At 34.1% G+C, this 26,663-nt stretch overlaps 1 protein-coding gene across 6 annotated transcripts; it reads right to left on the bottom strand.

The window, feature by feature from the left end:
- Positions 1–21,678: 21,678 nt before the first annotated feature.
- LOC120080403 (putative UDP-N-acetylglucosamine--peptide N-acetylglucosaminyltransferase SEC) lies at positions 21,679–25,220 on the bottom strand. 6 transcript variants are annotated; one of them, XM_090314893.1, is made up of 10 exons: positions 24,520–25,220; positions 24,320–24,369; positions 24,046–24,148; positions 23,430–23,501; positions 23,229–23,305; positions 22,880–22,964; positions 22,686–22,805; positions 22,543–22,590; positions 22,115–22,341; positions 21,679–21,884 (listed from the first exon to the last, which is right to left on the bottom strand). In XM_090314893.1, the coding sequence occupies exons 1-8, from the start codon at positions 24,520–24,522 to the stop codon at positions 22,561–22,563; spliced, it is 540 nt and encodes a 179-aa protein (XP_090171019.1). In that variant the 5' UTR covers positions 24,523–25,220; the 3' UTR covers positions 21,679–21,884; positions 22,115–22,341; positions 22,543–22,560. The 6 variants fall into 6 exon arrangements, 5 of the variants coding, with proteins under 5 accessions (XP_090171019.1, XP_090171018.1, XP_090171016.1 ...); XM_090314892.1 differs by having other exon boundaries at positions 22,115–22,590; XM_090314890.1 differs by having other exon boundaries at positions 22,115–22,805; positions 24,520–24,638; positions 24,810–25,218.
- Between the last annotated feature and the right edge of the window lie 1,443 nt (positions 25,221–26,663).

The following is a 26,663-nucleotide window of genomic DNA, read 5'->3' as shown; positions in this document are numbered from 1 at the left end:
TATATACTCCTAAAAATACCATATATTTACTCCCCTCATGAAAATATCACTTAAGATCTATGAGTCGCCGCATTCCAATGTTGTGCACCAATTTTTCAAATGTTGCGGTTGGTAATGCCTTTGTAAATAAGTTTGCCAAATTATCCTTCAAATAGATTTGTTGTACAGTGATGTCGCCATTTTCTTCAAGATCATGAATGTAGAAAAGCTTAAGTGAAATATATTTTGTTCTATCTTCTTTAAGATATCCTCATTTGATTTGGGTTATGCAAGCTGTGTTGTCTTCGTATAATATTGTTGGAAGATTTTTATTAGAAGACAAACCACATGTTTCACGAATGTGCTGAGTCATTGACCTTAGTTATGCACATTCTCGACTAGCCTCGTGAATTTCAAGAATTTTAGCATGATTTGAGGAAGTAACTGTTATAGTCCGCTTTACCGATTTCCATGTTATTGTAGTTCCTCCACATGTGAATAGATAACCTGTTTGATATCTAGCTTTGTGTGGTTCAGATAAATATCCAGAATCTACATAACCGACTAGAAAAAAATTTGATTTATTTGAATAAAACAAACCCATATCTATTGTTCCTCGGAGATAACGGAGTGTACGCTTAATTCCGTTCCAATGTCTTTTTGTAGGAGAAGAACTATATCTAGCTAATAAATTTACTGAAAATGCAATATCTAGTCTTGTATTATTAACAAGATACATAAGTGCACCAATTGTACTAAGATATGGTTAGGACCAAGAAGTTCTTCATTATCTTCTCGAGGTCGAAATATATCTTTCTTTATATCTAATGAACGGACTTCCATTGGAATATTTAATGGATATGTTTTGTCCGTATAAAATCTTTTCAAAATTTTTCTTGTATAAGTTAACTGATGAATAAATATTCTATTTGCTAAATACTCAATTTGCAAACCAATTAAAATTTTGTTTTCCTGAGATCTTTCATCTTAAATCTTTCTTAAGATATTCTATTGCCTTTGAAAGCTCTTTCAGAGTTCCAATTATATTCAAGTTATCAACATATACACATATAATAGCAAATCCTGATTGTGATTTCATTATAAAAACACACAAACATATTGGATTATTTTTATATCCTTCTTTCAATAAATATCTACTCAAACGATTGTACCACATCCATCCTGATTGTTTCAATCTATATAATGATCTCTCTGTAACTTTGTTGAGTATCATTCCCGGGAATTTGATGTATATGTTTTAGTTACCTTAAATCCTTCTGGGATTCTCATATAAATATCATTATCAAGAGATCCATATAAATACGTTGTGACTAGATTCATATTCAGACTAGAGGTGGAAACGGTTTGACCAGAGGTGGAAACGGTTTGGTGGTCAAATTGAACTGAACCAAAAATTCTAATATGTGAAACCGAATTGAACTAAACTGCATATATGCAGTTCGATTCGATTTTAAATTCGATTTTGGTATTTTTAAAAAATCTATGTTATATATCTTTTTTTAATTAAAAACGGTTCGGATCGGTTTGGTTTTAAATTCGATTTTGTTCTTTAAATGAAAAACAGTTCGGTTTTAAATTCGATTTTACTATTTTTTTTGAATATATAAATAAATATATATATTAGTTAAAAATGGTTCGGTTCAGTTTCAAATTCGATTTTCAAAATTGAAACCAAACCGAACTGAATTAATTTGGTTTCAAAATTTCTTCAAACCGGACCGACCAAATTCATTAAGTAATGAAATTGCATTCTTGTCTGATAATGATGATTTCAGATAATCCTTTGCATTTTTCGGTTTCACTGAGTTTTTGGTTCGGTTCAGTTTGATTTTTAGAAATGATTCAGTTTTCTCGATTTGAATGGTGACCCCTAATTAAGACCTTTATACACACTCAAGCCAATTAAATATCTTAATGTAATTGCATCTACCACCAGAGAATACGTCTCCTCAAAATCAATACCAGGTACTTGTGAAAACCCTTTTGCAACTAGTCTTACTTTATATCTTGTGACCTCATTATTTTTATTTCTTTTCCTCACAAATACCCATTTGTATCCCACAGGTTTAACACCTTTTGGTGTTCAAACTACTGGTCCAAAAACCTGACGTTTTGAAAGTGAGTTTAATTCTGCCTTGATTTCTTCTTTCAAATGAAGCCAATCTTTTCTATGTTGACATTCTTCAACATATTTTGGTTCAGGATCCTTATTTTCAGATATAATATCGAGAGCAACATTATACGAAAAAATGTTGTCAATAATTACATTAGTTCGATTCCACCTTTTTTTCTGTCATGACATAGTTTATTGAAATCTCATTATTATCTTTAGGTATTTCATCTTTCTTACTAGTCATGTTGAGAATTTCTTCATAGTTATTTACATCCTCAACCAAGTCTTTTTCATTATTAATTATTTTTCAATTTCGAGGATTTTTTCTTTGGAACCACTGGTCTACCTCGCTTTTGACGTGGTCCAGACTCATTAGCAACAATTGTTGTGTTGGGATATCAATTTTTTATGCAACATTTACAGTTGGTATATGTGACTTTGTTACTTTCTTTGCATCTATAAATGCATCTGGTAATTTATTTGCTATATTTTGCAAATGAATTATTTTCTGAATCTCAAGTTCACATTGATCTGTATGAGGATCTAAATGAGACAATAACAATGCATTCCATGTAATTTTATTTTTCAACTTCTTAATTCCTCCCCTATTGTTGGAAACTTTGTCTCACTAAAATGACAATCAATAAATCGTGCAGTAAATACATCACCTGTCAGGGGTTCAAGATATTTAATAATTGATGGGGAATCATATCCAACATATATTCCTAACTTCCTTTGAGGACTCGTCTTATTGTATTGTGGTGGAGCAATTGGAACATATATTGCATAACAAAAAATTTTCAGATGGAAAATATTTGGCTCATGACCATAAGTTAATTATAGTGGCGAGTACTTATGATAAGCTATTGGCCTAATGCGTACAAGTGACGCTGCATGCAAAATAGCATGTCCCCCATACAGATGAAGGAAGCTTAGCACTCATAAGTAATGGTCTTGCAATTAATTACAAACGTTTTATAAATGATTATGCTAAACCATTTTGTGTATGAATATGAGCTACATGATGTTCAACACTTATCCCAATTGACATACAATAATTATTAAAAGCTTATGATGTAAATTCACCAGTATTATCAAGACGAATGGTCTTAGTTGTATAATTAGGAAATTGTGCTCTTAATTTAATTATTTGAGCAAGTAATCTTGCAAATGTAAGATTTCGACTTGATAATAAGCACATGTGTGATCATCTACTAGATGTATCTATTAATACTATAAAATATCTAAATGGATAACTTGGTGGGTTAATAGGTCCACATATATCATCATGAATTCGTTCTAAAAGTGTAGGTGATTCAATCCCCACTTTAGCTGGTGATGGTCTAATAATCCATTTTTCTTGATAGCAAGCATCACATTAGATTGAAGAATCTTCTGGCTCTTCAATGAATGTCCATTTGAATTTTTAATAATCCTTCTCATCATTGTAGATCTTGGATGATCCAATCGGTCATGCCAGATTGTAAATATGTCTGGATTTATGAACATCAGGCTCATTGTTGCATATGTTTCAATTACTCATATATGAGTATAATATAATCCAGAAGATAAAGCAAACAACTCTTCTAATATACGTTTTTCATTTGAGACAGTGGATATAATATATAAACATTCAACATTATTCTTATTATCAATCTCAATATGATAACCATTGTAACGTATATCTTTAAAACTTAGAAGATTTCTCTTTGATTGACTAGAGAACAATGCATTACCAATCGTAAATTTTGTTCTTCTAGGCAAAATTAATATTTGCTTTTTCAAAACCTTTGATCAGGTTTGCAGAACCTGATATTGTATTGACTTTTGCTTCCAGCATTATCAGTTTGGAAAAATAATTTTTACTTGTAAGTATTGTATATGTAGTTGCACTGTTTACCAAACATAGATTTTCTTTGCTCATTTTCGAAATATCCAACATATGAAAATTATCCATGTTTCTTCACTCAAAGAAAATAATTACAATAAGAAAAACAACACTTAAAATATACAAAAGTTACTAAAAAAAAAAATAAAGATAGATAAAAGAAAACAATAACATTAAATCTAGATATTCTCAAAATCAAAAGAAACATTTGATATTCCATCAATTACGCCGATCTTCTCTTTGGGAGATTCAAAGAAGTCCGCGACATCCAATTTGTCATATGGGATGAGTCAAATATATCATTATCACATTTTTCTCTTTTTCCTTCAGAGAGGCTTGATAGAGGTCAACTAAGTGTTTTGACGTATTGCAGGTACGTGACCAATGTCAAATCATTTAGCATTGAAAGCATTTATTTTCAACATTTTTTGAACTCTTATATTGTGGAGCTTTTTTATTTGTGATAATCATTTTTTGTGGTTCTTTTGAAATTTGTATGATTAAAACGATCACTACGAAATAATAATTATTTCTTCCTCTGCCATGGTCACGACCTCGACAGCGACCACGACCTCAACCACGATTATTATTAAAATTCACAACATTCACTTCAGGGAATGGTGTCGTTCCAGTTAGTCGAGATTCATGATTTTTCATCAACAATTTTTGTTCGGCCATGAGAAGACATGAAATTAATTCAAAATACTGTTTAAAACCTTTCTCTCGATATTGCTGTTGCAGGAGCATATTCGAGACATAAAATGTAGAAAATGTCTTCGCTAACATATCAGAATCAGTAATTTTCTCTCTGCATAATAACAATTTCAAACCGATTTTAAATCATGCAGAGTTGCAATCACTTACTGATTTGAAATTTTGTAGCCTTAAGTGTATCCACTCATAACGAGCTTTAGGAAGAATAACTATTTTTTGATGATTATGCTTCTCTTTCAAATTTTTCCATAAGATACGGGGATCTTTTATTGTAAGATACTCTATATTCAATCCCTTGTAGATATGATGACAAAGGAAAATCATAGCTTTTACTTTGTCCTGATTGGATGTCGTATTTCCTTCATTAATAGTCTCTCCAAGATTCATAGCATCCAGGTGGATATCGACATCAAGTACCCATGACCAATAATTATTGCCGTTAATATGATGTAATTTTGAATAAGATTCAAAATTATATTTTATGTTAGAGATAAATATATGAATAAGATTCAAATATTAATGATATGAGTAAGATTCATATAAAACTATAGATTAAAATTAATATGAATAGGATTCATGTTAAACTATAGTTATATGAGAGAATATTATTTGAATATGACACAAAGAAAATTAAATATGTGATATTTAATTAATTTATTAATTAGTTGTTAATTAATTAATATTATTTAAATATATATTAAATTTGATTTAATACATATATTAATACCAAACAACTACTATTGAGAGTTATTAAGAGAAGGTGGAGGGAAGTTGTAACTTATCCTCTCTCACCTAAAAAGAAGAAGAGTGACTAGTTTCATAGAGATAAATCACAAGAGAAGAAAAGTTCTCTCTACAAGCTTTTGTTCTCTGATCTTCCTCATTCAAGAACACAATCCCTTTCACGGTTTTCCCCTTCGTAATAAGGATTCCACCATCCTTGAATCTTGTGCAAAAAATAGCAAGGAAAACCTAAGTGGTAGTGTCCGAGTTGCGGCTATTCGTGAAATTGGAAGAAGACTCGAGTTTGTGACTGCTTGTGAGTTCGACGCAAGGAGAAGGATTTTGTTAAAGACGATTTTCAAGAGTTATTCTTCTATCCTTCTAATCATGCTCAAACGAAGTTCAAAACATAGGATGTGAAGGATTTACCTTCTGCCATAGTTGTTGTAAGAAGAGAGAAAATGCAGGGAAAACAGGGGAAGAGACGAAACGGCTCAGCATTAAATCGAGAGCCCTAGGAGAAATATTTATTTATTTATGGAGTGCCATTTGTCATACATTGATAAGAGAAGCATTAACAGACATGAGAGAGGAAGAAAAAACGAAAAATAATATCTGTAACGAAAATTGAAAATGCTGAAAACAAAGATACCACGACTGTGAGCTTGGTTTTGAGGCTGAGGAACTGGGGACTAGGTAATGCCTTAGTCATAATATCGGCCAGTTGGTCGTCAGAGGGAATGAAACTTACTGAAATCTGTTTGTTAACCATTTTCTCTCTAAGGAAATGGAGATCAATTTTGTGATGCTTGGCACGATTATGAAGCATGAGGTTAACAGCCATGTAGGTGGCACTCAAATTATCACACAACAGTAAGGGAGTGGAGAGGGGACCAATACCAATTTTTAACAGAACCGATTGAATCCATAGTAATTCGGCAACGGCATTGGAGAGTCCTCGATATTTCGATTCGGCGCTAGACATTGATACAACTTTTTGCTTGGAGGAGCACTATAAGATTAAGTTGGAACCTAAGAACACACAGAAACTACTTGTACTCCGTCGATCGTTCGAGCAGCTGGCCTAATCAGTGTCAGTGTAGCAAGTTAATGCCAAAATAGGGGATTTGGACAATAGAAGACCATGGTTGGCAGTACCTTTGAGATACTAAAGGAGCCGTTTTGCCGCTTGGATATGTGAGGAGGTGGGGCGTGCATAAATTGTCACAGCTTATTGACGCTGAAGTTGATATCAGGTCGGGTGAGTGTGCAATATTGAAGGGCGCCTACTACACTTCGGTACTCAGAAGGATTTTCCAGTGGAAGGCCGTCAGTGAGGGACAAGGTATTGTTGAAGGCCATAGGGGAGTGAATAGGCTTACAGTCAGAGAGGTTGGCACGATTCAATAGGTTTTGAATGTATTTAGTTTGAGATAGGTATAGCAGAGTGAAGGAGCGAGTTACCTGAATACCAAGAAAAAAGGATAAGACACCAATGTCTTTAAGCACAAACTGATTATGTAAATAGTTGATGAAGTGTTGTGTGAGAGAGGAGTTGTTGCCGGCGACAATGATATCATCAACATAAATGAGAAAAATGATTAAAGAGTTGGCATTCCGAAAAATGAACATAGACGTATCAGACTTGGAGTTGTAGAAGTCTCACTGCATCAAACAGGTGCTTAACTTTGAGAACCACGCACGAGGGCTTTGTTTAAGGCCATATAGTGCCTTGTGAAGGAGTAGCACATGATTTGGATATTGTTGGTTTATGAAGCCCGACGGTTGCTTGATGTACACTTCTTCAGAAATGTCACCATTGAGGAATACATTATGGACATCAAGCTGTCTAATGGCCCAATGTTTGATAGTGCGATGGATAAAACAATCTAGATTGTAGTAGGCTTGACAACTGGGTTGAATGTTTCAAAATAGTTAATACCATAATCTTGGTTGAAACCTTGAGCGACTAGTCGGGCCTTAAAACGATCAATTTCACCTGACTGATTGTGTTTGAGTTGAAACACCCATTTGCTGCCAATAACTTTACGTTCTGAGGGTAAAGGCATTAGGGACGATGTGTTGTTTCGAATGAGTGCTTCATACTCATCAAGCATGGCATGATGCCACTTTGGGTGTAAGAGAGCTTCCTTTAGAAGTTCAATTCTGCCGTGTCCAGATCAGTGACAATAGATAACTAGGCTTTTGGTTTGAAAATTCCCATTTTGGAGCGTGTGATCATTGGATGAGCATTGGTTGGAGGGGGAGGGGGAGTGATTGTGGGAGGAAATGGGAGAGCTAGATGAATGAGAGGCAGAGGCAGGGGAGTTAAGATCAAAGGTGCGTTGTTGGTTGATCGGTGAAGAATGAGGGGAGGAGGACGGGTGGATTGAAGGATTGGGAGGGGTGGATTCAGAGGGTGTTGAAGATGATGTTTGATGGTGAAAATTGTTGTGATGAGAAGTGGCAATAGGGGGCCGAGAGAGGTGGTAAAGGAAGAAGTTATGGTGATTGGGAAGGAGATGGTAGGGGCAGGGAATGGATGTGAAGGATTGGATGTTGGAGTAGTATTCGCAAAGGAAAAGACAACTTCATTGAATATGACATGTCTAGAGACATAGATTCATCTGAAGGTGGGATGAAGGCAGAGGTATCCTTTATAGAGGGAAATGTAGCCCAAGAAGATGCATTCATGAGATCTAAATTGAAGCTTATTGTCATTAAATGGACGAAGGAAAGGGAAACAGGCACATCTAAAAACTTTGAGGAGATGATAGTCCGGAAGTCTACCATAGAGGACTTCATAGGGGGACTATTTTCAAGGATGGGAGTAGGTATTCTATTTATAAGATAGGTAGTCGTGTGAAAAGAGAAAGGCCAAAATGTATGTGGAATAGAGGAATGAGCAAGCATGGATAGACCAACTTCGACAACGTGTTTGTTCTTTCTTTCGATAGCGCCATTTTGTTGGGGAGTGTAAGGGCAGAACATGCGATGAAGAATTCCATGTTTGTCTAGAAATGGTGAGAGGGCTCGGAATTCACCACCTCCATCGGTTTGAATGGCTTTGATAGAGGTAGAAAATTGTGTGGAGATTATGGCATGGAACTTAGTGAAACAGAGGAGGACTTCAAATTTTGCTTTTAGTGTGTAAAGCCATGTAAAACGGGAAAAAGCATCAATAAAGAGAAGAAAATATTTGTCTCTATTTACTGAATTGATATGGGAAGGACCCTATACATCAACATACACAATTTCAAAAGGGGAGATTGGACGAGAGACATATATGGAAAATGGTAACCGATGGCTTTTGGCCATTTGACAATGTGTGCAAAGAGGAGGAATATCATTATTTTTGTACTTCAAACTACATCTAGATAAGAAAGATTTAACGAATGGAATTGATGGATGCCCCAAGCAACGATGCCACAGGGAGATGTTTGTGAGAGTGGAGACAAGAGCAGTAAGATGGATGAGAGGAGTGGATGAACTTGAGGCAGCTGTAGAAAGTGATAGTTTGTAGAGACCGTGATCAAGTGTGCCCCGAAGGAATGGAGTCTGGGTTTGAAGATCCTTCACAATAAAGGAGTCATGGAAAAATTCAACATAAGCATGATTATCGTAACATAAACAGCCAATACTAATAAGATTGTGAGAGATGAAGGGAGTGTAAAGGTAAGAGTGAAGGTGCACAGGTGTGTTGGAAAGAGGGGAATGGAACTTAGAGGAGCCAGTGTGAGAGATCGGTAGAGACTTACCATTGCCTATCACAACTTGTTCACCACCATAGTATGGAGCATGTTGTTGGATGTTCGAGAGGTCAGGGGTCATATGGTGAGTAGCACCAAAATCCATGTACCAGCCTTCATCGGGATGGTTGGTTTTGGTAACAGAGGAGTAGGTGACATAAGACAAGGGTGGATTGGTGGCTGGAATGGTCTGAGCGAAATGGGCTTGAGGAGGATGGATGGTTCAATATTTAGGATTGTCATTGTTGTAGCAAGATAAGGCAGTGTGATCGAGTTTGTTATAAATTTGGCATTGGGGGCGGTTTGAGGAAGTAGGTGACTAATTGGATGGCCATTTTTGGTTTCGAGCAGGAGGTCGAGTAGAGTTATGATCCACGGTACTAGAAGAAAATGGGGGGAGGGGGTGTTAGGAAAAATACCAGGGGAATGGCCTATAAGAGGTGGAGGAGATCTAAAGAAAGGTTTGTTATGTTATTGCCACTGTGGACGCCGATTCTGAGAGTTAAGAGAGAGATGAGCGATATTGGCTTGAATGAGTTGAAGTTGGTCTGAGGCGATTTGCTTTTCCAGTTGGGAATCATAGGCGAGAAGAAGGCTGCGAACATCAGCAATAGAGGGACGATCAGTTCTATTTTGAATAGAAGTTTAAAAGGATTGTATTCGTTACCCAACCCTTTGAGGATGTAACCGAGATGGTCGCGATATGATAGAGGTTCACCAATGGCAGCAAATTTGTTAGCAACGTCCTTGATTTGAGCTAGGTATTGAGACACTGTGAGTCCATATTTCTTGATTCGTTGCATTTGAGTGCGGAGTCCCATGATGCGAGTAGTGGAGGATGATCCATAGACTGTGCGAAGAGCTTCCCAGATTTCCAAGGCGGATTCATAACCAACGATTTCGCCAATTTTGTCTTCATTGAGTGAGGAATAGAACCAACTCATGATGATTCGATTACACTTTTGCCAGTAAGAAAAGTGAGGATTCAGTTGTGTTCTCTGAGGATCTAGGTACTTGGGAGGTTGAGGGTAGGTGCCGTCGATGAAGCTCTCTAGATCGTAGCCCATAATCAGGTTGAGAAGCTAATTCTTCCAAAGTAAATAGTTGAAGTCGGTAAGTTTGACAATGAGAGATTGAGACATGTGAGGGAGATTGGCAACTGGTGATTGAGGGGATGAGAGGGTGGAGAAAGGATTTTGTGGTACTTGGGATGGGTAAAGATAATTTGTAGGAGAGCCGACGTACGTCAGATGAAACGACGGCAGTGAAGAGCTGTAGTGGGAGGGGGGGGAAGGGTGGTTAGGGAAAAATCGAGTTTCAAATAGAGAGAGGTGGGATTCGATGGGTTACGAATGGGGTAAAGGAAGGTGAGGATACAAATATGCTGACCGGAGGTGGATTAGACGAGTAAGTACCTAGAAGCGATGGCACCGGCTGAACTCATTCCTCCTATGATGTTCCTGAACTTGACGCCATAAGAGGGAGGAAGAAAAAGAAGACCTAAGGCTCTGATACCATGTAAGAAGAGAGAAAATGCAGGGAAAACAGGGGAAGAGACGAAATAGCTTAGCACTAAACCGAGAGCCCCAGGACAAATATTTATTTATTTATGGAGTGCCATTTGTCATACATTGATAGGAGAAGCATTAACAAACAAGAGAGAGAAAGAAAAAACGAGAAATAATATCTGTAACAAAAAATTGGAAATGCTGAAAACAGAGGAAATATAATGAAAAATCAATAACCATTTATCAGTTGTTGAAGATGGCCTACTAGATTTCAAGGCCATGAACTCTTCCACTCCTTCTGAGAAAAAGAAAAAGGAAGAGAAAAGGTCCAACAATTGTAAGGGCAGGTTCAAAGGTAAATAGGACCGTAACGACAAGGGGAAAGAAAAATCCACCACCCCAGCTTCTACGTATAGTTGCTTTCCATGCAAAGGACCGTATAAAGCACGAATCCGTCTGAAACGTGAGAAGTTGAATGCCCTGTTTAAGGAGAGGGAAGCCGAAGAAGACACCTATTGGGTCAACACTCTTCAGTTATTTAACACATTAATGTTTACCCCAAAGCCATATCATTATAATCTAATCCATATGATGATCGGGATAAACGACATTGACATGTTCGTGATATTAGACACTAGAGCCACCAACAACTTCATTTTCACAAGAGTGACGACTAAACTAGGCTTAATGGTGACTATGAGTGACAACCACATCAAGACTGTCAACACAGAAGCCTGATCGACAAAGGGTGCATCCACGACCCTATTGGAATTTGGTTCATGGAGGAACCAATGCAAGTTCTCCGTGATTCCCCTGGACGGCTTCAATGTATTGCTAGGAATGAAATTGCTAGTGGAGGCAAAAATCTCCCTTATGTCTAACCTTAATGGGGTGATGGTCAACGATGAGACCACTCTGTGCTTCGTTAAAGTAGCATAGGTCTATTTGAATGCGACTAGGTTTTGCTTTGCACCTGTCAGGCCAACCAAGCCATAGGAGAGGCTTGGAATAATGCTTGTGTATTTCTTCCACATCTAACACAAGCGCCTTAGAAAGTTTGAGTGGATGGACAACTCAGATTGAGCATTTGGAGTCCTTAGGAATTTTAAAGGAGAGATGCCGAGAGAGAGGGCACATCCCACTAATAACCTTGTGGCATGCAAGCGTAAGGAGGCTGGGAACTCCATTGAGAGACGATTGTGAAACCACTAGAAGAGTATGAACGTAATAAGTGTTGGGATTGGTATCCTAATTCTCCCAGAGTCTCGTTGTTTTGAAAAGATACACATTGTTTAATGAATAAAATATTAGTTTTGGCATTTACTCATATCCAGTGAACAAAGCTCCTTGGTTATCTTATGTGAACTTAAGCATGTATATGTGATATACAAGTAGATCATGCCTTAAGTGATAACCTAAATAGGTCTGTAATATAAGGATTAAGGTGGGATACCTGATCCTAGTGACACTATGGATACGTCCCGCTTTGTAGAGGTTTACAAGTGTTGTAAACTATTACAGATGGTAGATCCTGACCATTCATGTAGAGATGTGCGAGCGGGGGTGTCCTATACAAAGAGTTTGTATAAGACCTGGACTACGAGATAATTAGACTCTGTATATAACACCGCTGATACTGGAGACTTACATCTCACCTAAACGACCATAGGTGACACAATCTCAATCCTGAGTGTTTTGGGAACTCCTGGCTTTGAGGGCGGTCCTTTTATTAGTATGGGTGAGAGTGGCCAGTTTGCCAACTCAACATGCCTACCTTTTTGGGAACTTGTTTGATCTGGGAGCTGGGAACTCAATCCACAATATGGAATTCACTTCTTTCCCGAAGTAGGAATAAGCAGAGAGATTGCTCCCTTAAGGGCTGATTCCGGGGCTTGAACATAGTGGTCACAGCTTCTCTTTGGAAGAGAAGACTCAGTCATAGTAGGATTATAACTTATGTTCGTTAAAGGGATTAGTGGTACTTAAGGAATTAGATGTAACTACAGGGGCATAACGGTTATTGGCCCAGCTGTACTTACGAGCGATCTGTGAAGGGTTGTCGTACTTCTGATTGGTTAAGATGGACACATAATATATCTGTGATAAGGAGAGTTCAGCTTTCAGTCTTTAGTGGAGTGCTTGGCAGTTAACGGATGGTGGATCTCGTGACTAAAGAGTTTAGTTAGTTATTCACGTACAGTTGGAGCTTCGAGCTACAGGTCTATAAGGTCCCCTTGGTAGCTCAATGGATTCAGTTAAGGATCAGTTCTTGGTATTGATTTGAAATGTTCAAATTGACAAGAGGTATTTTGATTATATATGATATAATCGGTATGATGTATGAGATACATCTAGTGGAGGATTGATGTAAATGAGATTTACATTAAGTACCATGGAATAGAAAAATAACTATGGTTTATATGTTTCATGAGATGAAATATTAAAACTATAGGTTATAAATATAGTATGATAAGTTGGTTATCATTTATATTTATAATAATATTAATTATTGGATAATTAATTCTTTTTCTTTAATAACCAATTAAGTGGGTGGTTATTGGTGAATCATGGTAATCGTGAGATAAAAGGAAAATTGTTTTCCTAATTTTAGTAAGTATTTTATGAAAAGTAATTTTGAGATTTTCTCTCGAAAAAAAAAAAAGAAAGAAAACTCACAGTAGTTGTCAAGTAAATACAGATTTACTAAGCGACAAGTTGAGCGAAGTAAACGATCATGTAGTGTTTTGTAGGCGACAGACACTGAGATAAACGATGAGTTAAACGATCGCTTAGCTTTTGCTAGACGATCGTTTAGCTTTACCTAAACAATTAGGCATCGACCTATGCGATAGATTTCTGTCTTCTCCCATTTGCCTAATCGTGTACATATTGTTCATTTCTTCTTCTTCTGTCTCAATTCCAAGTCCGAACAGAGCCCACCCTCTGGATTCTCACACCGAGAATACCAAGGTAAACTTCTTGGTGGTGTCATACTCAACTCGACACCGTCGAGGTTTTATGGAGGTCGTTCGTGTTGCTGAGGAGTTTGTGATCGAGGCGATCACTGAGGATGTGCGCGAAGTGTTCGTGCAATGTTGCGGTCGTATTGTTCGAGCGTTCGAGGTTGCTGTGTTCGAAAGTTCGTGAGCAAGAAGCGTGGAGATGAGTCTACAAATGTTTATAGCTTTCGCCTTTTTCATTTGCAGTTTTCATGCTGTAATTTCTGTATTGATTGTATAACCGCATGTTTTGTGTACGACTGTATTTGTAATGTTCATTCATGATTGTAATTTGGAATGATCTTTTTTCCGCTGCTCATGGAAATTTCGAGTTCGATTTCCTTCAATGAGAACGTTGGCTAGCTTAAATGGGGGAGGTTTGTCAGACCCCCAATACTCGAGCACATGACATAGCGGGAGAGCCATGTCCGATGGGAGAGAAAATGCCTAAAGTTGATTAGAGGTTAGCCATGACAACACGCTTGAGGTGTCAATGTTGGGGTTGATGCCCTAAATCTTGTGATTTCGTAGTTTGTAGAGGATTCGTACAAAAATTATTTATATAATGAAATAAGATGTTATTTTATTCGACATGTAGTTTGCATTAATCCAATCCAATCCAATAAGATATAAGATTATTTATTGTAACTTAAACATGTATGTGGTTGACATACAAGTGGATCATGTTTAAGTAATAACCCGAAGGTCTGTAGTATATGGAAAAGATTGGGTACCTTATCTTGGTGACACTACAGATACGACCCACTTTGTAATAGTTACAATAGTTGTAAAAGTGTTACAAATGATCTGATCCTGATCATTCTTGTAGAGACATGTGAGTGGAGGTATTCTATACAAAAATTTTATATAAGATCGGACTGCAAAAGGATATTCTCTCTTTATAACACTGTTACTTAGAGAGATTTATATTTCACTAGTATGATCATAGGTAGTTTGACCTTTATCCTGAGTAAGTTGTGACGAGGGTAATTGTTTGATCTGAATGGATGAGAGTGACCAGATTTGTCGTCTCAATAACCATACCATTTTGGGAATTTGTCTAAGTGGGGAGCTGGGAACACAGCTACACAAGATGGAATTTAAAAAAAAATATTTTTTCTCTCTCTAATTAGACCTTAACATTTTAAATTTTTAATTAATAGATACATTATTTTTCAAAAGAATCTCCAATCATATTTATTAGACACAGTTAAATTTAATGTCTAATAAAAGAAATTTAGTTTTAACATTTTGAATATGTAGGAAACATATTGGATGTGATTTTGATATTTTATAAATCTAATAAATACAAAAATCAAGAATTTTGGGACCTATTAGAAACTTCTTAAAGTTCAAGCATTCTATATAGACATAAATCTAAACGTTATGCACTATATTTGTATCATTATATAAATTTGTGCCCCCATGAGATGAATTTTTGGATCCACCACTAGTTCAAGACACAAAGTTCAATCCACGTTTTTGCACTTTTTTTCCCATTTTTTTCTATATATAAAATCTAAATTTTCATTTTTTTTTCAATACATACATATTTCTGATTTTTTTAGCATCTATATATGTATATCAAAATTTCCACCATATAGTTATATAAAAAATGTTTCATATTCTGAAGGAAAAAAGAAAAAAAAGACTTAGTTGTTTTCTTTAAAAAAAATTACGACAAATATGTAAGTTTATTTTTATGCATATATTCTATGAAATTAACAGTAATTTGTAGTGCATTTAAACTTATATATTAATATTAGTATTGAGGTTAAATTACAATTTTAGTTCTTAAATTTTAAAAATTGTGACTAATAATTTCCTAACTTTCCGTTTTAATTTTAATGAATCACTTGAAAATGTCCTATAAATCTATAAACTTTCAAATTTAAATTTAATAATTTTTAAATAAATTGAAAATGTTTTTAAAATGTGTAATAATATTTATTAGACGCACATTTAGTTTTTAACATTTTTAATATTAATATTTAGTTTTTAACATTTTTAATATGTAAGAGACTCACTAAACAAAATTCACTAAACAAAATTGATATTTTGAGGATTTATTAGATAAAATAAGAATTTAAAGACCTATTATAAATTATTGTTATTATTTTAAAATGGAATCAACGCATAATCATCTGAGACCAAATCGACGAAATTATGAATAAGATTTGCAATCCGCAAGGAGAATAAGGACGTTTTCTTTTTCTTCTTTTTTTCTCTTTTATTAAGTAATTAATATTTTATGATATTAAAATTTAAAATTGGGGTGTTTGGCTCATCAACATTAGTTGAGTTGATATAATATACCAACTAATTGTTTGGTTGCATAAAATATGTCATATAGTTTTTTAAATGTTGTTGGAGTTGAGTTGGTATATTTTACTAGCTCAACCCAACTCTCTCTTTTTCCAATATTTTCAATGGTTCCACCTATTAGCTACTATCACACTCCAAGCTCCGACAACCACTTCCAGTGACAACTTTGGCATCCAACTCCGTGCTCCGGCAACCACCTTCGATGACAGGTTTGGCGACCAACTCTAGGCTCCGACAACCACTTCTAGTGACAACTTTGGCGTCCAACTCCGTGCTCCAGCAACCACCTTCGATGACAGGTTTGGCGACCAACTCTAGGTTCCGACAACCTTTGCGCAACCAATTCGGGGTTCCAGCAACCATCTTCGATAATCCAACTCCGACGACCACCCTCGCTCTACCAACTCCGACGACCAATTTCAAGCTCTAATGACCAACTTTGACAACCACCTTCGTAAACTATGAAAACTACCTCTTATTATAAACTTCGATGAAAATCATCTTTGATTACCACCTTTGAGTAAACAACTTTGATGATAAGTCAGGACTTCGACAACTACCTCCAACGACAAACTCTGGCATCCAACTCTAATACCACCTTCATGCGACTAACTTTGGGTTTCAACAACCACCTCTGACTACAAACTTTGACGAAAACCATTTTCGATGATCAACTTTGACGATCACTTTTGCCTGACTAACTTCAGACTCCGAAAACTACATCTGATGAAAAATTTCGACGACCAACTCCAATACCACATTCATACGACCAACTTTAGACTCCGACAACCACCTTTGATTACAAACTCCAGTGAAAATCATCTTCGATAATCAACTTCGACAACCACTTCTGACTATAATAAGACAGGTTAAAGTATGTTGTAGAGTGGTTGATTATATAAATAATAGTATTTGGTCTACATTATGTGCAATATTTATACGTAAAAATTTGTAAAAATATATATTATTATTTAATTGAATTCACATATCAAATGAGTGTAAAAATATTTAGACGAAAAGTATATATGTAGTTGAAAAGTATGTAACATATAACAAAAAAAAATCATAAAAAAGAAATTTTTTTACTAAAACATTTTGTAGCAAGAATTAGTGGAAAATGAAGATTTGTTCTCTGATGATCATCTGAATTTAGAGGAGTTGAAAATGAAATTGTTGAAGAAATGGGATGATATTCTATTGACTGCTAAGATGATGGAGAATATTTAATTAAAAAAAATCATGGCAGAGTAAAGGGTTATAGGTTTAATTTTTTGTGGCCACCTACCTAGGATTTAATATCATAAGGGTTTCCTTTACACTCAAATGTTGTCATTAGTCGATGTGTGCGTAAAATGGATTATTATTATTATCGATGAATTTGGTCTAGTTGAAATAGCCCAAAATTCAAGAAAGGTAAGAGAAGCAAGATAAAATGGATTACTTAAAATTTGGTACTCTGTGAAGTTCACATGTCTCGAGTTTTTAAAGAATTTTTTACTTCAAACATCCTATCTCAATTCATTTTATTATATCTCAATTTGGTACTCTTAATATTGAGTCTAAATTGATTATTTCAAATATTCATTTTATTTTCCAGTGCTTTGGGTACTACGGACCCTCTGTCATCCATTGCAGCGGAGCCGTTTCATGAGCGGGGGGCTAAGCGTTGAAAGCTCCCCCTTAGCTTACCAAGGCTTACGGCCTTATGCTAGTTCGCCATAAATTTATTTATTTTTTAAAAAAATGAAATATTTTTTGTCCCTAAACTTTTGTGAAGTAACAATTTAGTCCTAAACTTTGGTTAGTAACGATTTAGTTCTTATGCTTTTGATTTTGTAATTGCTTAGTTCCAGGAACTTTAGTATATAATAATTTAGCCTTTGTACTTTTGAATTCATAACAATTTAATCTCTAACATAAACAAATTTATCAAAATCATGATATCAATTTTTATTATTTTATGTAGATTTTGTATTTTATAAAAATATCGAGTCTCTAATTAGTTTATTGATTTATTTATACAATAAATCTAACGACTAAATTATTGCATAATAAAGTTTAGGGACTAAATTGTTACAAAATTGAAGGTTCATGGACTAAATTTTTACAGAAAATAAATTGTTACAAAATTAAAAATTCATAGACAAAATTTTTACGAACCAAAGTTTATTCTACTATCTATTATATATATATATATTAATCCAACAAGAAACAATAATTATATTAAAATTCTGCAAACATAAAAAAATGGAAGTTGGGCCCGGATCCAAGCCCAAGCCCAACTAAGCAATATAAAAAAATTACAATCCCCCGTCCCCCGTCTCCGTGGGTGTTCCGACGATCACTTTTCTCTCCGTCCCCGACAGGAAAAAAAGGAAATAAAACAGAGATGAGAGACCGAAATCACTTCAAATTTTAATGATAAAACGAGCAAAAAAAAATGGAGATCTAAAAAAACAAATTGAAAAGGAAGTAAAAACGCATGAAATACAAGGAAACAAAACAAAATGGAGATGTAATAATGCTAGACGGAGATGTTTGGAGAAAGTTCCGACGCGGCGGAAGAAGTGAAGGATTTGAAAATGGTGTTGAAGTAGCTCATGAAACGGCGACGGCGAGGATGAAGAGTGGAGGAGGAGGAGGAGGAGGAGGAGGAGGTAACTCTGTGGGGATAAGCTTTGGCCTGGGAATTGAAATCGCGGTCGGAATGAGAAATTGTTCGGAAACATGAACAACATGACGCCATTTTTTAGCAGAGAAAGAGGAGAAGAAGGACGCAGGAAATTAGGCTGCTATGTGTGGGATATTAGGAAGAGAGAGAGAAGTGAATATCCGATTAAGAGAAAGGGTATTTATAGTGGCCCACGTCAAAAAAAAAAAAAAAAAAAAAAAAAAAGAAAAGAAAGAGAAGGGCACACTTCAAGTTTCACCGACCCAAAGGAGCTCCACATCGACATATCAAAAGCAAACAAAATTACCTAAATATCCACATATTTAAAGTAAACAAAAGGTCAAAAAAAAAAAAAAAAAAAAAAGTCAGAATGACTCTTCCTCTATAAGCCGAATGTAGACGCCATAATTATAATTATTTATATTCTCTCTCAAAATTTATTCATATTTTTAAATATTTTAAAGATTTAATATAACTTTAGATTTTTTTTTATTTTATTCTATAATCTATTACAAATACTTTTTTGCCATTTTTTAAATGAAAATTTAAAATTTGTTGTTTCTCTTGTCAGCAATACTTGGTTTTTTTTTTTTGAAAAAGAATTATGATAAATATGTAAGTATTCTTTATTTATATATATATATATATAATCATGTAAATAATTCAACAAAAATTAACAGTAATATTTAATTATATATAAGTGCATTCAAAATTACTTGTCTACATCATGACGTCCACACGGAAGTAAAATCGAATCAGTTGTCTAGGTTGATCCAAAACATAGTAAAATTGGTTCAGGTTGATCCAAAACATAACAAAATTTATAATGGGCCCTACTCGATTGACATGTCTTATATCTATAGCTGATACATATATGTATTACAAATATGTATTATTATAGCGAATTTGTTAAGTAATTAATATTTTATAACATTAAAATTTAAATTTTGGGGTGTTTGGCTCATCAATATGAGTTATTTTAAACTATGAACACCGACGGACACAGGGCGTGATTGTAAATTTATTAAAAGTGTTACACTTTGGTTTATTTGAATGATATATTATATTTTTTATGTTACATCTTAAAATGATTGATATTTTAACATTTAAATTATAATTTAATTATTCATTATATTTTTTTTTTATAGTTTGACTACTTTTAAAGTTGAGAATTCAAATTTTGGCTTTTTAATCCATAACCTATATTTTAAATAAAGAAAATATTTTTAAGAATAAAATAATTAAATAGCTTTTGAATTTGTATTTAGTATTTAAATTAAATTTTAACTAAAAATTCTCAAACAACAATTATGTTGCCATTTACTTTTCAAACAAATTAGAATTAGAGTTTAAATTATACTTCAAATGCTCTAAATTAGACTTGGTTTCATACCTCTCGAATGTCTAAAGATAACCTTTGATGGTCAATTTTCATACTTTTCAAACAAATTCTTATGAAAAAGACCAGATTGGATGCACCTACTACCAATTATTACTTGATGGATTTGAGGTTCACCTATTTAAAAACGAGAAAAACTAAAAGTATTTCACATATGATAATCAAGCAACACTTCATATTGCGTCTAATCCAATGTTCTATGAGAAGACCGTAAATATATTGAGGTTGATCGTCATTTTATACATGAGAAAATTCAACAAGGTTTGGTATGTACATAATATGTGAAGACTAAAAAACAATTAGAAGATATCTTCCTAAAAGCATTGAATGAAAGATGTATAGATTATCAATGTAACAATATGAGTTTGATTAACATATATTCTCCAACTTAAGAGGGAATGTAATAATTCTAATACTAGATATAATTTATTATATTTTCCTTTTATGGTCTTTTCTATGGTTTCTCCTTTGATTATTCTTGTACACTTGTGTATATGTGTTTCTTTAGTGAATGGAATAAAATATTTCGATTCTCTCAAACTTAGGAGGTTTACCGGTTCCAAATGCAAATAAGAATTTGAAATAATTTATTTAAATCTTAGAATTTGAAATAAATTATACTCAAATCTATGCGCTAAACAGAGCATTAGTGATAAATAGAAATTTTCAAATTTGATTGAACGTTTTTTTTTTTAAAAAAACACTTTTAGTTTTTAATTTAGTAAATTAAATGAATTTTCATAACTAATAAAAATATAGACAGATCCAAACCTTAACAAAAGTGAAGAAACCAAACATAAATTTATAAATAAATTTAAAAAGTAAAATCCAAATATTGAATTTACTAATCATTTATTGAAAATAAAGAAAATAATTACATTTTAGCTTTTCATAACTCGGTAATTTTCAATCACTATTTTCAAATCATGAATGAAAAAACACTTCTACCTTTTTTTTTCCCCTTAATTTTCAACATTTTACTATAATTTCAAAATTACAAGGAATATGTGTATTTCCTCTAACTTTACTCATTTATGTTCATACGTTGTCAATTCAAGGCGCAGGTTTATAAATATATATATTTTCAAATTTCCACCATATAGTTAATATGGAAGTACAATTTTTTTTTTGTTTATATATTCGTGTAAATAATTCTATAAAAATTAACAGTAATTTTTAATTAATATCATTTAATCTAAATATTGTATATTACTGTATTTAAAATTACATATTAAATTGTAGTTAAATTACAATTTTGAAAATTGTGACTAATAATTCCCTTAACCTTTAGTTTTAACTCTAATGAATCACTATAAGAATTATGGCCTTTAATGTCGTTTTAGGGTTTTAATGTCGGTTTTGAACCAATTTTAATGTCAGTTTCAAACCGACATTAAAGCCCGAAATTATTGTCCATCTTTTACAATTATTGCCTTTTTTTTTTTAATGTCATTGTCCAATCCATTTTTAATGTTGGTCAAAAAGTATAACATGACACATCATCATCGAACGTTGTGGCTACTGCAACGAAGCATGTATGACATATTATTCATGTATGAATTGTAAATCTATTACATTTAATCCACAAATTTTGTTATAAAATTATAATTTAAAAGGTCGTACAATAATTCAGGCATTGAAAATACAAATTACAAGTAATACAAGCATTATGATTTTACAAACATTATGAGTTTACTGTCCCTCTCCACTTGGTAAGTATGAATCCCTTCATAATTCTTCTTGAACAGACCTCCAGCTTCAGCAGTGTCTGATTATAGACATCTTTGTCTGACCACTGTTGTTCAAAGGATCACAAACAAAATGCATTTAGACAAATAATGCATAAATATAAACTACCAAAGGATGTCTAAGAAGTTTCACTACCATAAATCACTCAATGGAAGTCATAAACAACTAAGCTATGATTATCATAACTGCAGGATAGTCATAGCATTCCAACATTGAATCTAATCCAACTTTAGAGCAAATAGACTTTTAAGATAAGCATCTTATAAATAATATTACCTTGTACTTGTTATAATGTTGTTATGAAGTTCTTTTTGTATTGGGTGCACCTTCTCCACTTGTCAACCTTCTTAAAATTGAACTTTCCATCTATCGATTTTTTTTAGTTCCAAAATAAGTTAGAAAGAAAAACCTCTGCCAAGCTACCAGATTCAACTTGAGCCATTTGAAGATCTCCTCTTGCTACCTCTACTTCCAAAGCTGTCAGCTACTTACGTAAGATCAACCTAAGCCATAGATTGTTATATAGTGTTTCACTATAAACAAGCTACTTACATAAGTGTTTTAAAAGCATACATACATAAATATTTTAAACGTGCTTCTAAATATTCAAAGACTACTAAAATAATAACACCAAGGTTCCAAGGCAATAGTAGTTCGAAAGCTTATTCAGAGGCTTAAAAAGTATTCAAAATGAGTAATCTTACCCAAAGCAACCTTAAACCTTAACTCAAGCACCTTGAATCAAATCTAAACTACAAATAAATAGTACCCATGAGTCATAAACTAATCACAACATCTACATGTATTTCGTAAGGGACTAAATATAACTATAATGCCTAAAACTCACCAAGACCGACCAAGGTCCTTGCTGCAAAATGGCAGAGACATCCACAAAGTGCTCAGCTTCAAATTGAATATGTTGGCTCCACTTTGTATTATTGTTTGGACTCAAAGCATAGTAAAAGACCTAAAGAGGAAGGGGTCAGAAGAACAGATAGGAGAAATAGGTTTCTCAAAGATGCCAAAACATAAATTATCAACCTCAACATGTTCTCTGTTGTGCATGCCAAAAACAGATCCCATAAGATGTGGTAAGGGGTGATTATCGAAGTCATTGCTCACATAGCTGCAGGTCAACAACTGTAGTAAAATGAACAATTTCTAAAGAATAAAAAGAACAACTCTCGGTAAATGCATACCTAATCTTCCGCCTCTCAAATCCAACATTTCGCTTTATAGGAATCAGTGAAGGGTGGTTGAAACTAGGAAGTGAAATTCGAGGTGCAATTTTCAAACAATGTGATGCATAACTACGGTTTTAAGAATAGAGAGAAAACTTGAATGTGCTGCATTCATTTTGAAGAATGTATACGAAGGGGAACTACTGTACCTAATTTTAAGTGCAAGTAATGGGCCAATAGGATATGCTATTGCATGAAAAGGTTGAACACTTGGTAGAACAGACATCTGAAACAAATAGTGGCCAGACACAAAATTACATTGCATAAAAATTGAATAAAAGAAATTAAAGTGGAAGGAGCAAAGGACAAGAAGGGGTGAATACTGTAAAGGAAAAATAAGTCATACTAACATTAATTTGCCTCTTGATAATCCTCTCTACCTCTAAAAACATTTTATCATGGTTCTCCCAACTGCAGACGCACTGTAAAAGAAGAACATATATTCTCGTTCACAAAACTTCAAGGCTTAAATATTGGTTTCAGCTTAACACAAAGAACCAAATCTAAGAAGTTCATCGGGCTAGCAAAAAACAAGGATAAATGTTACACCAATTGTCAAATTTGAATTTTGCCTCTAAAAACCGATGCAGAAACTTAAGGAACCAAGTACCATATACATTATAAAACACAGGCCTTTTCTCAACATCTCTTGACCAAAATGTTGCAAATAGGAGAATGTATAGACAACAACATAGAATCAGAAGAGTTCCAAACAAAAGCAACAAACATGTGGAACTTACGACTGCAAAATTTTGATGTCAAAAACTATAATGGAAGAAATTAATTCATGTAAGCACCCAACTAGGATTACTTATAAAACAAGCTAAATAGAGATGAGTGAAACCTTTTTCAGTGTGTTTATGGATCATCTTTTACATAGCGCATGCTTCCAGTAAAAATATGCAGTCTATATCCCTTTTGTTCAACTAAAAATTGTGGAAAATGTAAATGAAATTGTAACATTACCGGTAATGTATGCAAAATGTTGCATGTTACTTCAGGGAACTCAGGCCAAAGAAGCAATACTTGTTTATAGCTCTTGATAAAAGCCTCCACAAGTGCACTACAACTAAGAAGAAGAAGTTGCAAGGATGCTCAAGGCAACATCATCAGATCATTTTATAATAAGTTACAAGGGTGTTCAAGGTAATGTCATCGAATCATTTTAAAATAAGAGAAAATTGCACGGGAATTTTAGGGGCACAGTTAAAATTTGCCTTTAGAAGGAGAGAAGAAATACCTGTCCTTATAAATTGAACATAAATTAGCATGAGCTTCAGCCATAGTAGGCTAGATATTGGAGTTTAGGGCAAGAAAAGACATAAGAAAATAAGAAATGGGGAAGGAGTTCAGGAGCCATAATATTGAAATAACCCCATGTTTAAAGCTAAGAGATTGAGCAAAAAAATCAAACTAGAAACAAGCTGCAAACAAACTCACCATGTTGCTAAAAAGAAGAACCACGACTTTGACTTAGCACAGAATGGGCAGGTGAAAAGGCACGACAGCGGCACTCAGCGGATGGAAATGCACAAGCTTTAACAATTGCGGCTGCTGAACTATTGGAAAACAAAGTTGGGGAGAGATGGAAGTGTCGAATGAGAGGGGTTGAGAGAATTCTCCACATACAAGCTCGAATCACATAATAAAAATCAAAAGTATGCCAAAACATAAGCATAAGCATATGAAAGAGGAAATGAGGAAATTAGCATTCAAAATCTAAAAATCACATAATCCAATAGCCAAAAAAATGAAGAATCCAAGAAGAATAGGGTCAACAAGGTAGTCTTTTCCCTTCTTTGTAGCAGTCTCAGGCACAACCCCTCTTCAAAATGTTCTTCTTAAACCTTTTCCACCTTCCAATCCTCAAGATACATGATGTCGTCTACAAAACCCATCAATCAAATCAAATCAAATCATAAATCGAAAAATCTGCAATGCCAACAATATGATCCAAGAGATTGAAAAGAGCTGCCTGATCAAAAGTTAAACTACAAGCTTTACAAGTCTAAGAAAATATGAAATAATCACTAGTTTATCATTAGTTTATTTACATATATTTTTCATCCTCATCAAACCTTTCTCTAGCCCTTGCTATCTAAAGATTATCACAATGTAAAACAAAAATTAAAAGCAGTTTTGGGCAGGAAATGTTTTTCCATAAATATTAAGTTCCATTAGATGATGATCAACAGTGTACAATAAAAAATAGGGGAGTTGTCCAAATATATTTAATTTTCTTTCTTTCTTTCGAAATGTTTGCTTGTATTTTCTCTTATAAGAAGTATTGAATATAAATTGTGAAAGAATGAACTACAAGTTTCTTCCAGCCTTGTACTTCTATAATCTTCATCGAACAAGTATATCCAATCCTGTTGTCAACTTTAATATTTTAGATCTTCGGGTTCGGTTTATATAAAACTGTAAAAACTTATGAGGGACTTTTTGTGGGATTGGAAAAACCGGTCTAACCTACATGAAGCAACACAAATCCACATATTCGACCAAGTAAATCTACCCTTGTCTAGAGTGAGATCTAAAATGTTGAGACGACAACAGAACATACAACTATAAAAAGTTTTCACAGATCTATCTAACTGTGGATTCTTTTAAAAAACTGACCACACTAGAGTTCCTTGCTAAGTACCAACAAGATCCGCAAAGACCAAAACATTACCAAGTTATAATTAAGTTAATTTCTCTGTTCCTTAAATTTTTCCTTCTCTTTTATCCTACAAAAAGTATTGTATACATTGAGAATCAAAGAGAATTCGTACTATCATATTCCAATAAATTAATAGTTTGAGTAGAAGAATACCTTTAATGACGTCGTGATGGAGTTTATAGTAGAAGACTCTCTAACACCCTAACAAAGAATAAAGGTCAATAGAGCTAGAAGAACTGGAGCCAGTACATTAATAGATAAAACTTCAAACAATTCTTGTCCATTTCCAAGCCAATTTGGAATATTATCTTTGAAAATGGGAAAGATCTCAAGAAATGAGATAATATAACTAGCTAAGCTTCGTGCTATACTAGCTGCTCCAATATGGTAGTCAAGCATCAATTGTGCAAAAACAAGAAAAGCAGTGAGTTCATTGAATGTTGCATATGTATACAAGTATGAAGAGCTTAAACAATTCAATTACTAGAAGTGTCGACAAATGAAAACAAATAATTGATTTTACATGGAACATTTTCCATTCAATGAAGGATACGTCACCATAGAGTTTTCAATGATAAAACTAGATTTTCATATCAAGTTTTTGGTTCAAAGATATCTGAAATCATAAAATATGCATCACAATATTCAAATATGTCCAATGGCGAAACTAGCAATCATTGACTTAAAATGCAAACATCACAAAACTTATCCAAAATCCAGATCTGTCAAGATCCAAAACATCGAAAGCTCACCAAAATCTGAGTCATCACGGATGGACGACACCACAGATGGATGATCACGGATGGATGACACCACGGACGGACGACCACGGACCGACGACAACCACTTGATTTGCACGGCCAAGTTTGGACGATGGTAAGAGAGAACCTTTCGGATGGAGGGTTTTGCACGAGCTTGG

The sequence above is a fragment of the Benincasa hispida genome, chromosome 6 (genome assembly GCF_027475165.1).
Source record: "Benincasa hispida cultivar pf3 chromosome 6, pf3_genome.v1.1, whole genome shotgun sequence".
Lineage (NCBI taxonomy): Eukaryota > Viridiplantae > Streptophyta > Magnoliopsida > Cucurbitales > Cucurbitaceae > Benincasa > Benincasa hispida.
Note: the sequence above shows the minus strand (reverse complement) of the source record. Positions and strands in the feature narration are given on the sequence as shown.